This window comes from Neoarius graeffei, chromosome 6 (genome assembly GCF_027579695.1).
Source record: "Neoarius graeffei isolate fNeoGra1 chromosome 6, fNeoGra1.pri, whole genome shotgun sequence".
Lineage (NCBI taxonomy): Eukaryota > Metazoa > Chordata > Actinopteri > Siluriformes > Ariidae > Neoarius > Neoarius graeffei.
The window spans coordinates 92,937,154-92,953,792 of NC_083574.1; the positions used below are offsets into that span (position 1 = coordinate 92,937,154).

At 41.9% G+C, this 16,639-nt stretch overlaps 1 protein-coding gene across 1 annotated transcript in view; it reads right to left on the reverse strand.

The window, feature by feature from the left end:
• Positions 1 to 16,639, reverse strand: part of plch1 (phospholipase C, eta 1) — a 300,261-nt gene that overhangs the window by 115,851 nt on the left and 167,771 nt on the right. Inside the window, 2 exon segments of the mRNA XM_060924490.1 lie at positions 12,190 to 12,310; positions 15,386 to 15,589. Coding sequence (XP_060780473.1) covers positions 12,190 to 12,310; positions 15,386 to 15,589 — 325 coding nt within the window.

The window sequence follows — 16,639 nt, forward strand, 5'->3', positions numbered from 1 at the left end:
GATGACAATCAGGTGTGAGTGGGCACCCTGTTTTATTTAAAGAACAGGGATCTATCAAAGTCTGATCTTCACAACACATGTTTGTGGAAGTGCATCATGGAATGAACAAAGGAGATTTTCAGAGGACCTCAGAAAAAGCGTTGTTGATGCTCATCAGGCTGGAAAAGGTTACAAAACCATCTCTAAAGAGTTTGGACTCCACCAATCCACAGTCAGACAGATTGTGTACAAATGTAGGAAATTCAAGACCATTGTTACCCTCCCCAGGAGTGGTCAAACAAAAAAGATCACTCCAAGAGCAAGGCGTGTAATAGTCGGCGAGGTCACAAAGGACCCCAGGGTAACTTCTAAGCAACTGAAGGCCTCTCTCACATTGGCTAATGTTAATGTTCATGAGTCCACCATCAGGAGAACACTGAACAACAATGGTGTGCATGGCAGGGTTGCAAGGAGAAAGCCACTGCTCTCCAAAAAGAACATTGCTGCTTGTCTGCAGTTTGCTAAAGATCACGTGGACAAGCCAGAAGGCTATTGGAAAAATGTTTTATGGACAGATGAGACCAAAATAGAACTTTTTGGTTTAAATGAGAAGCATTATGTTTGGAGAAAGGAAAACACTGCATTCCAGCATAAGAACCTTATCCCATCTGTGAAACATGGTGGTGGTAGTATCATGGTTTGGGCCTGTTTTGCTGCATCTGGGCCAGGATGGCTTGCCATCATTGATGGAACAATGAATTCTGAATTATACCAGCGAATTCTAAAGGAAAATGTCAGGACATTTGTCCATGAACTGAATCTCAAGAGAAGGTGGGTCATGCAGCAAGACAACGACCCTAAGCACACAAGTCGTTCTACCAAAGAATGGTTAAAGAAGAATAAAGGTAATGTTTTGGAATGGCCAAGCCAAAGTCCTGACCTTAATCCAATCGAAATGTTGTGGAAGGACCTGAAGTGAGCAGTTCATGTGAGGAAACCCACCAACATCCCAGAGTTGAAGCTGTTCTGTATGGAGGAACGGGCTAAAATTCCTCCAAGCCGGTGTGCAGGACTGATCAACAGTTACCACAAACGTTTAGTTGCAGTTATTGCTGCACAAGGGGGTCACACCAGATACTGAAAACAAAGGTTCACATACTTTTGCCACTCACAGATATGTAATATTGGATCATTTTCCTCAATAAATAAATGACCAAGTATAATATTTTTGTGTCATTTGTTTAACTGGGTTCTCTTTATCTACTTTTAGGACTTGTGTGAAAATCTGATGATGTTTTAGGTCATATTTATGCAGAAATATAGAAAATTCTAAAGGGTTCGCAAACTTTCAAGCATCACTGTACCTTGAACCACTAGGCATGTTCAAACACATGGACTCTGAAACAGTAATTTCATTCTTCAATCTGGACGTCCATTTCAAACCACGTTTTATGTAGCAGAAATTCCCAGGAGGGAAATATAAATGAAAATTTCATTTTAAATAAAAGTAATGTTTTGTTTTCTATTGAAAGCAAATTTAATGTAGTCATGAGTGAGGCAGGATTTTAATGTCAAGCCTGTCAGAAAAAAAACCCAAGGGCTCAGCGCTCTCTATATGAGATATTTCCAGTACACTGGGGAGAGGGGATGATACAGCGAGAGGTGAGGGTCATGGTCATGAGCGTATGTGTGTGTGTGTGTGTGTGTGTGTGTGTGTGTGTGCGCATGCTTGCTTCTTCTTGTGTGTGAACTAACACACACTGTATCTTCCACACCAAGGTTTATATCCAGGTCATTATTAAATGCAAAGGTTTTAAACCCACTTAATTATTAATAATATCATTCCATGAAAGTGCACAGTGGTTTGGTTTTTTTGGTTGTTGTTTTTTTGTTGTTGTTCTTGAGGTGAGCTGTGAGCAAAGTGGGTCAGCTTATCCTTCCAACTGAGCGCACATTTTCTTTACAGAAGAGCACATCGAGGGCGGCACGGTGGTGTAGTGGTTAGCGCTGTCACCTCACAGCAAGAAGGTCCGGGTTCGAGCCCCGGGTCCAGCGAGGGCCTTTCTGTGCGGAGTTTGCATGTTCTCCCCGTGTCCGCGTGGGTTTCCTCCGGGTGCTCCGGTTTCCCCCACAGTCCAAAGACATGCAGGTTAGGTTAACTGGTGACTCTAAATTGACCGTAGGTGTGAATGTGAGTGTGAATGGTTGTCTGTGTCTATGTGTCAGCCCTGTGATGACCTGGCGACTTGTCCAGGGTGTACCCTGCCTTTCACCCGTAGTCAGCTGGGATAGGCTCCAGCTTGCCTGCGACCCTGTAGAACAGGATAAAGCGGCTAGAGATAATGAGATGAGAAGAGCACATCGAACTACCAAAAATATTGTCATGATATTATTAATTGGACAACTCAAATTAGCAACTTAAAAATGTAACAAATTGGGGGTGTCGTGGCTCGGGTGGATGGGGCGCCATGCCATAAATCCGGGGACCCGGGTTCGATTCCGACCCGAGGTCATTTCCCGATCCCTTCCCGTCTCTCTTTCCTGTCTCTACACTGTCCTATCCAATAAAGGTGCCAAAAAAAAAATCTTTAAACAATGGTGGGTGGGGGGAATTGGGGGTGGGTCTCATCCTGTCTCAGGCAGAGAGGGCCAGCAGAGCAGTTATAACTGTAAGAAATTGGAAAGTGATGACCAGGTTAGGTTGTTATTAGATGGGATATTAGAGGTTTCTAATGATATGTGGTCCAGTAACAAATTTTTCCAGGCAGATATGCGAATTTTGTTCTTTGATTTCCAGTTCATGAGGATAGTTTTCTTGGCGACAGCTAGCGCAACCAATAGGATGATGTTATTAGAGTGATTCAAGGTGGATACAGTGGTATCTCCAAGCAAACAGAGCGATGGAGAAGTTGGGATGCAGCAGCCAAAGAAAGTAGAAAGTAGATCTATTACCTTCTCCCAAAATTGTTTGATGGGGGGCTCTGCGGCGGCCCTTTCCTGTCCTCTCCTCCCGCTGGGGTTCGGCTTGTACCTCTGCACTGGGGCTTGGAGTGGTCAAAGGAAGTCATCTTACCACCCCCTCCCCCATTTTATTTTATTTATTTATTTTTTCTCTTGGGGGTGAGTTTGTGTCTGGGGAGGTACGTTAGTTTGCCCGAAGTCTGCTTCTCCTTCCTTTGTCTCTTCCTCCCTTCCGCCACTCCCTCCCAGTGGGACTCATCCTAATCCCCCATGCCCCGGACTTTTCTGCTTACATATCATTTACATAACTGCTAAACTGATAATATACATATGTATTCATGTACACACACACACGCATACACATGCATACACAAATACCCCCCTCACACCCATACTCAAACATCCCCCCCCAACACACTCATAGACACACACACACATACATTCTAATAACCCCCCCAGTATCATGTCCCTAGCCCTTATTGAATGTCCCATGTCCTGGTTCACCAATGTTGTATGTTTTTTGTTATATTGTTTGTTACACACATCTTGGTTTTATATTTTCTACATTTAACCTGAATAAAAGGGGGGGGGAGTACGCTAGTCTCATCTCATCTCATTATCTCTAGCCGCTTTATCCTTCTACAGGGTCACAGGCAAGCTGGAGCCTATCCCAGCTGACTACGGGCGAAAGGCGGGGTACACCCTGGACAAGTCGCCAGGTCATCACAGGGCTGACACATAGACACAGACAACCATTCACACTCACATTCACACCTACGCTCAATTTAGAGTCACCAGTTAACCTAACCTGCATGTCTTTGGACTGTGGGGGAAACCGGAGCACCCGGAGGAAACCCACACGGACACGGGGAGAACATGCAAACTCCGCACAGAAAGGCCCTCGCCGGCCCCGGGGCTCGAACCCGGACCTTCTTGCTGTGAGGCGACAGCGCTAACCACTACACCACCGTGCCGCCTGTATGCTAGTCTGTGTTTGTTTATTTCTTTATAAAGTATGCTAGTCTGTTTGTTTATTTCTTTATAAAGTACGCTAGTCTGAGTTTGTTTAATTCTTTATAAAGCAAAAAAAAAAATCTTAAAAAAAAATGTAACAAATTATTCTATCCACATTCACTGGATATGAGCAATCACGCACCCTAATTGACTACTCGGACATCAGCTCATATACCGTGAGTAGAGAAAAACAAAATGGTGGAGCGTGTTGCTGAACCAACCGAGGACGAAAAAAAAAAATCTACTTGAAAGCAAAAATACAAAAAAAGGCAACAAAATATGGAATAAAAGTATTTGATGGTAAGAACATAGTTTTATTTTTCAAAAATTAATATCACATTTTTCACAAATTGCTCCTGTCATTTCGCCGGTTTGTTTACATTCTCAGCGGAAATGATTTTGTCGGACGTTTGCATAATATTTTTAATCAAATTTGCAAAAAAATAAAAATAAAAACGCTCTGTTTCTCAAAATCCAGTGGATGTGGATAGAATAAAACAGTTATTCCACTCAATCTCGGTGCTACGCGCCTTATCGGCTATCAGCTCATGTACGACTCGATTTTGTGGAATAACTGTTAATTGTCTACATCCTATAAAACAACCCTGGTGAAAAATAAATGTGCTAAGTGTACTGAAATTTAGCATACTTTTGTGTACTTGAAGCCACACTAATCATCAATATACTTCAAGTGTGTTTATGATTAGTTAACTTGAGGCATGCTATTTTGGAACAACTAATTTTGTACTAAATATATTTTCTTGTAATTAAATTGTAGAAAAGTGCAACTTGAAGTGTATTTAGTGTACTTTTATGTGCTAAATTACACATAACTTTCACTTAAAGTATATTTTAGTATAATATATTTCTATAAAGTGTAATATAGTATAATTATTTTAAAGTGTGTTAAAAGTGTTAGCGTGAAAGCGTGATGTTAGTATACTTTTTATATATTTACAAAAAGTACAATTTGTGTAAGTACATTTTCAATATACTATTGAAAATATGAATATACTTTAAATACAATAAAGTACATTTATTTTTCACCAGGGAAAACATTACAATTTCATGACCTCGATTTCATATCTCATGACTTCATTGCATCATTGTTGGTACACAATATGAAAAACAAAATGCAAAATAATAGGATGTGCTGGATCAAGTGCTGTTTTAAAAGCTACCAATTAATGAGGGAATACCAGACGGATATCTGTTTTAAATTAAACCAAATTTGTAGTGATTGATCTGATGATTATCACTATAACCATTCACGCAATATATCCATAATGTACCGCAACATACTAGACTCCTGTTTAGTTTATTTTCGATGCTCAAAATCTTTTCATTCATATGGCCCATTCTATAATTGAGGGTACATTTCAAGCGTTCACTCTGTTAGTTATCGTCAACTCTGTTGTTGTTAAACTGGGCAATCCGTGAACAGAACTGACGATAACAGAGTTGACGTTTCCCACCACTTTGTGTCTTAACTCCATGTACTAACCTCAAACTAGCTACCACACGGCATGTATAAAAACAGAATTTCATAGATTTTAATCATATTATTGTTTTTTTTAAACGAGTGAGAGATTCACTCCAATATCACAATAACAGATTTGATAAATAATTATTCTACTGTTGGTATAAAATCCTCAACATTTTGTTCAAATTAATGAGAGAAGAAACATAACATACCTCACTGCCTTTCTGAAGTTTCCCACCAGAGGAAGTGGCATCACTTGGTGTGGGTGTCATGTGTATTATTAAGTCTTTGTGGAGTTTATGTGGTTTTATAACAGAGTTGACAAGAAGATTGGGATGGAAAAAAAGTATATATATACAGTGGGGCAAAAAAGTATTTAGTCAGCCACCAATTGTGCAAGTTCTCCCACTTAAAAAGATGAGAGAGGCCTGTAATTTTCATCATAGGTACACTTCAACTATGAGAGACAGAATGGGGGGAAAGAATCCAGGAAATCACATTGTAGGATTTTTAATGAATTAATTGGTAAATTCCTCGGTAAAATAAGTATTTGGTCACCTACAAACAAGCAAGATTTCTGGCTCTCACAGACCTGTAACTTCTTCTTTAACAGGCTCCTCTGTCCTCCACTCGTTACCTGTATTAATGGCACCTGTTTGAACTCGTTATCAGTATAAAAGACACCTGTCCACAACCTCAAACAGTCACACTCCAAACTCCACTATGGCCAAGACCAAAGAGCTGTCAAAGGACACCAGAAACAAAATTGTAGACCTGCACCAGGCTGGGAAGACTGAATCTGCAATAGGTAAGCAGCTTGCTGTGAAGAAATCAACTGTGGGAGCAATTATTAGAAAATAGAAGACATACAAGACCACTGATAATCTCCCTCGATCTGGGGCTCCACGCAAGATCTCACCCTGTGGGGTCAAAATGATCACAAGAACGGTGAGCAAAAATCCCAGAACCACAGGGGGGGACCTAGTGAATGACCTGCAGAGAGCTGGGACCAAAGTAACAAAGGCTACCATCAGTAACACACTACGCCGCCAGGGACTCAAATCCTGCAGTGCCAGACGTGTCCCCCTGCTTAAGCCAGTACATGTCCAGGCCTGTCTGAAGTTTGCTAGAGAGCATTTGAATGATCCAGAAGAGGATTGGGAGAATGTCATATGGTCAGATGAAACCAAAATAGAACTTTTTGGTAAAAACTCAACTTGTCATGTTTGGAGGAGAAAGAATGCTGAGTTGCATCCAAAGAACACCATACCTACTGTGAAGCATGGGGGTGGAAACATCATGCTTTGGGGCTGTTTTTCTGCAAAGGGACCAGGACGACTGATCCGTGTAAAGGAAAGGATGAATGGGGCCATGTATCATGAGATTTTGAGTGAAAACCTCCTTCCATCAGCAAGGGCATTGAAGATGAAACGTGGCTGGGTCTTTCAGCTTGACAATGATCCCAAACACACCGCCCGGGCAACAAAGGAGTGGCTTCGTAAGAAGCATTTCAAGGTCCTGGAGTGGCCTAGCCAGTCTCCAGATCTCAACCCCATAGAAAATCTTTGGAGGGAGTTGAAAGTCCGTGTTGCCCAGCGACAGCCCCAAAACATCACTGCTCTAGAGGAGATCTGCATGGAGGAATGGGCCAAAATACCAGCAACAGTGTGTGAAAACCTTGTGAAGACTCTCAGAAAACGTTTGACCTCTGTCATTGCCAACAAAGGGTATATAACAAAGTATTGAGATGAACTTTTGTTATTGACCAAATACTTATTTTCCACCATAATTTGTAAATAAATTCTTTAAAAATCAGGCAATGTGATTTTCTGGATTTTTTTTTTCTCATTTTGTCTCTCATAGTTGAAGTGTACCTATGATGAAAATTACAGGCCTCTCTCATCTTTTTAAGTGGGAGAACTTGCACAATTGGTGACTGACTAAATACTTTTTTGCCCCACTGTATAGATAGATAGATAGATAGATAGATAGATAGATAGATAGATAGATAGATAGATAGATAGATAGATAGATAGATATTTTTTATTACTGACATTTCACATAATACAGAAAAGAGACTTTCTATGCAATTGATTTTAAAACAGTGAATAGAATAACACTTCCTGTTTATTTGAGTTGAATGGATGAATCAGGAGTCAAAGGGCCCGTCCACACGAGTACGCGGCCTCATCCAATACGCTGTCGTTTTGAAAAAAATCTCTGTAAACACGGCGTCATTTCCAGAAATATCTGCATCCACACGGATTCACTGGAAACCACCCAAAATGCTGTAGTACATATGCCAGGCCTGTATGTGGCGCTGTGACGCCGCCACACCAATACACTAAAACCAGAAGAGAAGCCATGGAGCATGCGTATAAAGGTCACATGCTGTTTACAAACAATGTTGTTCTCCATGTTCTTTTGTTGCTCCTCGCAGTAATATAAAAGCAGAAGGTTTTGTTGTAGCAGCCGTAATAGACTGAGTTGTTTCTGCAGTACGAGCACAAGCCTGTAGTCCGCCATTGTTGTTGTTATGACGCGTCTAGCGGCGGCGGCTGAGGTTAAAGGTTAGAGAGGCGAGGCTTATACGTCATCGTTTCTGAAAAAAATCCGCGTTCACCGTCCAGACGACTCTGGGCTATTTGGCGTTTTAGGATTTTCCCACTCTGGGACCCGTTTTCAAAAAATACTGGTTTCACTCCTCGAAAAAGCCACATCCGTCTGGACGCGACGCTGAAACGATAAAGTATTTATGCGGATTCGACAAAAACGTACTCATGTGGACGGGCCCAAAGACAGCCAATAATGTGGGGGGAGGGGTGGGAGTTGTTTAGTTAATGTTTTATGGATAAATTGGGTCTAAAATGTACATCAAGCATTGCAATTGGTGAAAGTTCATCATAATTTGCATTACTGGTTTATCATCTCGGAGACACCAAATGGACCCCGAATTCGAGAATGACCCGTATATCATCATGTTAGCTTTTTTAATTTTTTTTTATTTTAAATTGAAATCATTTTCTCATAATCTTCAGGTTATAACATAAATGCTATGAAATTAATGGTGTAAAGTATCTTCATATGGCAAGGAAATGCTGAATGATTTGCCAACCCAAATGGTCTGACTACGGCTGTTGATATCTGACATGCTGGCTGGTGTAAAAATTTTAAAAAGCTTTTAAATAAAAAAGCAGACGGAATTCATACTGATGTTTTTTTTTTCCCCTCCGTGCTCTCACGGAAGGCGGTCGCATCTCTGCTCTCCTCTCCTCTCCTTTTTTTCCTGCTTGTGCTCTTTGTTCGTCTCATCTGCCTATACCTTTTTTTTTTTTTGAGAGACTCTCTCCGCATTGAATTTCTAAACTAAAAAAGCATGGATTTGATAAACTGGTCTCCCAACGAAATTGACACAGTTTCTGGGTTCGGGGGAACCCATCTGTCCTGCCGGAACGTCTGTGGAGGACATTGAAGATATCTACCTATTCGGAACCATGATTACAGGACTTTTGCTGATTGGATTAGGCATTGCCCTGGTATATCGAGGAAATCAGACAACGGTGACAGCTGTTCAAAGCCCCAGAAAGCTGCCCGATATGATTGGAGTGGTGGGCAAAGCTGTTGGCACTTGGACTGTGGACATTCAGAACTTAACCACAAAATGGTTGTTATCTCGGAGCAGCTTTCAGCTTTGCAAGGAATACGTATTTCGGAGACCAAATGGAATTGAATTGAACAGAATGGACGTAATGGACAGATATGGACAAGTGGTGTGGACATGTAAAGACTGCGTCTGTTTGAAAGACTAAACAATTTCTATCTTATCGACATTCGGCTCCCTGAACAGCACCGGCCTCAATCAAGGCCATTGCTGGGGTAATATTTCCCCCAGAAGGTCACTGCTGGGAGACACTCTCGCATTCCTTCCCCAATTTTCTGCGGTCGCCGTTTTTCACCCCCAGTGTGACAAGCGGGTGCGTGACCAGCGCCGTTTGCATGGCTGCAGGAGCGGACGGCTGCTTGCTTGCGCTGGGTTACCTCTACCTCCTCCCCTCCCCTCCTACCCCCTTACCCCTCCCCACCCACTCCTGATTACCCCCTCCTTCCCCCCCCTCAAGTCCCATGTTTCAAATTGTACTTGTGTTATTGTGTGCTTTTGCGGAGGTTTTTAAATGTTCCCACACTGTACTCCTGATAGGAGCATAGTGTGGGGGGGGGGGTGTTCTTTTTTCCTCATCTTTCCTTTTTTCTTTTCTTTTTCTTTTATCCCTGTCTTCCTGTCCTGTTCCCCCTCTGTAAGGACAGGTTGATGGTCAATTTCACTGGTAACAGTGACAAAGGGTTCATTCATTCATTTATGCTGTAAAAAAAAAAATCAGGTGGGTCCATTAACAAAATTTCCACCACAAACACATCTTTAGGAATGCCATTTGCAAATTATTAATGGTCTATAGCAAAAAAAAAAAAGTATTCATCTTTTATAGTCTTTTACCATGAAAAGGGATGGTGGACATCTTCATACAGCTAATTACATGCATTTTTATAAGACAAAATGAAAAAAGCCAAAAGAGGCATCATGATTATGTGAGTATGTGTCGTGAAGGATGATGTATGGAATCTGCACGTGTTAAAGGCCTCATGTTTGATGTAAAGTCATTAGCAAAAGCAGCTGGTGGTCTGATGATAAACTATCACTAGCAACCAGACAAGTAAACATTTTGACAGCTGACAGAGAGGTGGCATCGCAGCAGCACTCTATTGCAATCTATCTCATCAATTATTACTGCTTTAGGTTTCACAGAATTGTCCACAATAAAGTTCTCCAGCGAATTCCCCTCATCGCTGCTGTCTCTCTAGATCTCCTCACTACAGTAGCAGTGGCGAACTGTTACTATTAGAGCTGGGACTTGAGCTCAGCCAAAACTTAGCCAGTCACCAAAAAAGCAACAGGGCAAAGGATTTAGCAAGGGATTAGCAGCAGGCTGCCAGGTTGCTCCATTGTGTAGCTGTCGATGTTGATTTTAAAAGTAACTAAGGTGGTGTTTACATTAGACCATATCCGTATCGTTTTCGTTGCGGATGCACTGTCCGTGCACATTAAAACGCCGGGAAACGACTCCACAGGTGGAACAATTTGAATCCGCCAGGGCCCACGTATTCAACCCAGTACGTATCTGATCCGGTGCTGTGTAAACATTGAGGAACAAAGAGACGCAGTGCTGAGCTCTAGCTGACGTCGTCATTGGACAACGTCACTGTGACATCTACCTTCCTGATTCGCTGGCGTTGGTCATGCCACGTTGTTTTATAATCCAATGTTACGTTTAGTAACAATTGGACCTCGTCGTCCGTCCATGAAAAAATGGTCTTTAGGCTTGCCATCCTTCCACTTGCGAGTGGTGAGTGACTTGCGCATACCCGATATGCACTGGGATCATGTGACATGCCGTCTAATTAGTCATGTGATTAGCGTATCCGTGTATTGGCATTGCTGTGTGCACGGGGAACGGTTTTGTTGCGGGCACAGAAATTTTGTGTGTGTACGCGAATCGTTTTAAAAACGTTAATCTGATGATCCGCTGATTCGAAATAATGTAAACAGGGCCTAAGTCAATTACAGAGGGAAATGAATCCTTAAGCCTGAGTGAAAAATACTGTAGCGAGCGTGCAGCGTGGATGGAAGAAGAGTCTAGAGACAGAAATTGTAGTTTCCCGGTCGTTAGCCTGTGCTACTCGTTCTCGATAAATAGCACTGGCTTGACTGCTTTATTAGCATTCGCTAACACTACTGATGAACGCTACACTGGCTGGAAGGTGACCTCACTGCTGCGCTGACAGCACTGACTCACACTTAAGCTCGTGTTGGCCTTCAAGAAGGTCTAGGGCGATGCATTTTTGGTCCCTCCCTTTATAAATCAAAATCTGATTGGTTAGTTAACTGTCACTTTCTACATAAACATATGCTGCCATGGTGTTCTGTCCCGGCAATGAAGTCCTAACCAATGAGTGAGCAGCTCTAAACTCTTCTCAGCCTAGAGACAACAAACAAAACAATCTCATTGGAGAACTCGATTTTAATGTTTTCAGGACAGCAACCCTTTCACTTCTGAAGATAGAAAATGAGGCCGAATTAGAATTAAATTATGAAAGAATGAAAGAAATTAAAGATAACATTTGAAATGCTGATATGTTTGGGCTTCTCTGAAGACCTTGAAGGCCCTGACGGGTCCCCTCACTGCAGTAGTATTGAAGGTTTAACTTTCCAAATGATGACTGAAATATAAATTCTCACAGCACTGCTGAATTCTCGATTCTGATAGGGCTTGAAGGTGTTGATTAATTTTCTATAACAGCAGCTCTGATAGTAATGCTGGCCGAAAGGCAAATCACAGGTTCATATTCAAGTGCTCATTCAGACATGTTTCATAACCATAACATTAAATGTAACTATAAATGGACAAAAAGTATTAAAATGTCATGCTTCCTTAATAAGTAAAAAAAAATTCATTATAAGGAATAAGAGAAATAAAATGTGTTGTTATTTGTAAATGACCAATGTTGAGGGTAACAGGAACTGCACTACATCACACCATCACATCAGTGATTAGTTTCCTATAACAGAATGCTAGAAATGTTATATTTATTACATTAATGTTTCCTTGTACAATGTTTATGACTTCATCATTCATTTGCAAAATCATCGACTCAAATGATGATTCATTGTGGAATGTTGTTGGCAGTCTTGTACGTACTCGTTGTTGATGAAGGCGTATTTGTTTATGGTCTCGATGACAGATTTGAAGGTGATTTTGGAGGTGAGGGTGTATCCATGCTGCACTATGGGTTCACCATCTGGACCATCCCAGCAGTCCACTGCCCACCCGCCCACACACACACACACACACACACACACAGAGAGAGAGATCAGTTAAACACTGTTAAAGAGTACATATATTTGAGTATGCACAAATATATAAATAAATTATTTAATTAGATTTATAGATGGAAGAATGTTTTGAATGCATAGGATGGATGGATGGATGGATGGATGGATGGATGGATGGATGGATACAAGTATCAGAAACCAACTTCAATCACCTCAAAAAGCCACTAAATGTTATGGATGGATGGATGGATGGATAAAAGTAGCAGAAAACAACTTAAGTCACCTTAAAAAGCCACTAAATGTTTTGGATGGATGGAGGGATGGATGAATTAATTAATTGAATTAATAGAAAGAAAGCACAACTTTATTCATCACACACTTGTGAAATTTCCTCTCTGCATTTAACCCATCTGAAGCAGTGAACACACACATGAGCAATGAGCACACACACATACTCAGAGCAGTGGGCAGCCATGTTAACAGCGCCCGGGGAGCAGTTGGGAGTTAGGTGCCTCACTCAAGGCCACCTCAGACCAAGGCCGTCCCATATTAACCTAACTGCATGTCTTTGGATTGTGGGGGAAACCGGAGCACCCAGAGGAAACCCATGCAGACACAGGGAGAACATGCAAACTCCCTTGCCGGCCACTGGGTTCGAATCCAGAACCTTCTTGCTGTGAAGCGACCATGCTAACCACTACACCACCCGCAAGTTAATAGATGGATGGATGGATAAAAGTATCAGAAACCAACTTAAATCACCTTAAAAAGCCACTAAATGCTTTGGATGAATGGATGGATGGATGGATGGATGGATCAATTAATTAATTGAGTGAATGGATGGATGGATGGATGGATGGATGGATGGATGGATGGATGGATGGATGGATGGATGGATGGATAAAAGTATCAGAATCCAACTTAAATCACCTGAAAAAGCTGCTAAATGTTTTGGATGGATGGATGGATGGATGGATGGATGGATGGATGGATGGATGGATGGATGGATAAAAGTATCAGAAACCAACTTAAATCACCTTAAAAAGCCACTAAATGTTTTGGATGAATGGATGGATGAATTAATTAATTGAGTGAATGGATTGATTTATGGATGGCTCAATGGATGGATGGATGGATGGATGGATGGATGGATAAAAGTATCAGAATCCAACTTAAATCACCTGAAAAAGCTGCTAAATGTTTTGGATGGATGGATGGATGGATGGATGGATGGATTAATTAATTGAGTGAATGGATGGATTTATGGATGGATCAATGGATGGATGGATAAAAGTATCAGAATCCAACTTAAATCACCTGAAAAAGCCACTAAATGTTTTGGATGGATGGATGGATGGATGGATGGATCAATTAACTAATTAAGCTAATTGATGGATGGATGGATGGATGGATGGATGGATGGATGGATGGATGGATGGATGGATAAAAGTATCAGAAACCAACTTAAGTCACCTTAAAAAGCCACTAAATGTTTTGGATGGATAAAGGGATGGATGGATCAATTAATTAATTGAGCTAATGGATGGATAGCTGAATAAAAGTATCAGAAACCAACTTAAGTCATCTTAAAAAACCAGTAAATGTTTTGGATGGATGGAGGGACCGGATGGATGAATGGATCAATTAATTAATTGAGTGAATGGATGGATGGACAGACATGAATAAAAGTATCAGAAACCAACTTAAAGCTCAGAGGCAATGGTTTATGCACATTTGAAACTTTATATGTTAAAAAAAACTCTGTAATTTTCTTCTGGTCCCAAGAAGTATTGTTAATAAGTAATAATTAAAATAAGTTAGCGCGGCTTGTGGCAAATTTCTGTTCGGCTATTTTCGTGACCACTCGGCGCATGACATCATTTAAGTCAAACAAACCGCTTGAGTTGAGTCCACTTCCGTTTACTTGCATTGCTGTTCGGCTTGAGTGCAGACGTGCGTTTGGGAATTTTATATTTGACAATAAAGTTGACTTGACTTGACAATCATTGTGGAAATGAGACAAAGGGATATTTCCTCGCTTAGAGTCGGCTATAAATAGTATAATGCCGCGGATGGCAGGCTAATGTGGCCTACCGGCGCACTGTCCAGTAATCGTTCCCTATATCCACTAGGGAGGGCGCTTTAATTATTCTTCAAAAGGGCTCTTATTTAGTATTACGACGAAAGTAGGAATTTATCATAACTACCAGGATAAATCGTTTGGGCGCGAGTCTTGTTGAGGTCCGGGGTCGCCGCGATCAGAGTCAGCCGAGTCGCTGTCCGATTCCGAGGCCGCACGGTCAAACCAGTGAGCCACATTCACCGATTGCTTCGCAACAGCCATAGGTTCATACATATACGGTTTCACCTCTCGATATTCAATTTGGAGAGTTCCTACTTCAAAATCGCTCTCGCTTTCAGACATTTTACACAACCTCTCACGACCAAAGTCCGTACACGTGTGCTCGGTTCGCAGGTAAACACAGAGCTGCTCCCGGTCTGTTTGGCTTAAATGACGTCACGACGACGGTCCGGTGAAACTGCGCATAGGTGAGATGTAAACAAACCTTGGGAAATTGGGCAAAACTGTATATTTTAACCGTTTTATTCAATTTTAGGCTGCAAATTAGACACTAGGAAGATTGAATTCGCTTTTTGGGTCGTTCTTCTAGACAATAAAGTTGATATTCTATGTTTCACCTCTGACCCTTGCCTATGACCTTTAAATCACCTTAAAAAGCCACTGAATGTTTTGAAAGCATGGATGGATGGATGGATGGATGGATGGATGGCTCAGTTAATTAATTGAGTGACTGGATTGATGGCTGGTTGGATGGATGGATGGACACGCGGATCAATACCTCTCATTAGATAAATGGATTAATGCACATATGGATAAATGAATGCTATGGTATGCCTAATTTGCTGGAAACGTTACTAAATAAATTTGAATCTTCTAAACAAAACAGGAAGTAACCCACTAATATCACTAATTTGCACGACTCTGGAACTGATGGACATGCAGTACAAAAAAATCATAATCAAAGCTAAGAGCAACGAACCTTCCACGCAGCGGCAGCCGGCCTGCAGGACCCAGGTGTACATATCGGTCTTGGAGTGTGAGAGGAGCTGGTCTCCAGTCAGATAGGTATTGTGAGAGGAAGCTACGAAGTAATTACACAGCGGCTGGTCCATGTCCTGATTAACTTCATTATGCTGAGGGTTAAAGACGTCACATGTTGGACTGCGCATGAAATTAGTGAAACCTGTTTGAGAGAAGAGAACAGCATGCACAATCAGGAAAATGTGTGTGAACTTGACTTTTTACGTAGCAGTTTCTAAAGGTCACTTTTTAAAGTGTCACATCGATTATTTGCTGAGTAGATGATGAGTCGTGTTTGTTCATCTCATCTCATCTCATCTCATCTCATTATCTCTAGCCACTTTATCCTGTTCTACAGGGTCGCAGGCAAGCTGGAGCCTATCCCAGCTGACTACGGGCGAAAGGCGGGGTACACCCTGGACAAGTCGCCAGGTCATCACAGGGCTGACACATAGACACAGACAACCATTCACACTCACATTCACACCTACGGTCAATTTAGAGTCACCAGTTAACCTAACCTGCATGTCTTTGGACTGTGGGGGAAACCGGAGCACCCGGAGGAAACCCACGCGGACACGGGGAGAACATGCAAACTCCACACAGAAAGGCCCTCGCCGGCCACGGGGCTCGAACCCGGACCTTCTTGCTGTGAGGCGACAGCGCTAACCACTACACCACCGTGCCGCCCTGTTCGTTCATCTGTTTACACAAAAAGGTTAAAACCTTGCAGTAAAAGCATCAGGTGTGTGAGTGTGTGTGTGTGTGTGTGTGTGTGTGTGTGTGTGCGTGCGTGCATGCGCACGCGTGTGTGTTTGGAGTGACAGCAGATGCAGCATTGTGAATGAATTAGCTCAGACAACAAGCAGCTGGGAATCACAGCCACTGATCACACACTCTCTGTACTGGCACTGACTGACAGTGACAATTACACACACACACACACACACACACACAGTGAGAGTATAAATGCACAGTTAAAGGTGAACTGACATGGAAACACATACCCTGTACAAAAAAAAGAAAAAATGTATTATAGGGCGTACACATGTGCAAACATAAAAATGGAGAAATACCTAAAAAGAAGAGAGAGGACTGTGTTTTCCACTTCTGTCCACAGCCATGACTGCAGCAGCGCGGATTTCAACTGCATGACTGACACACTACAGCCACAGACCATCAGTTCCAGCAGCTTTACTCACTGTGTGTATAC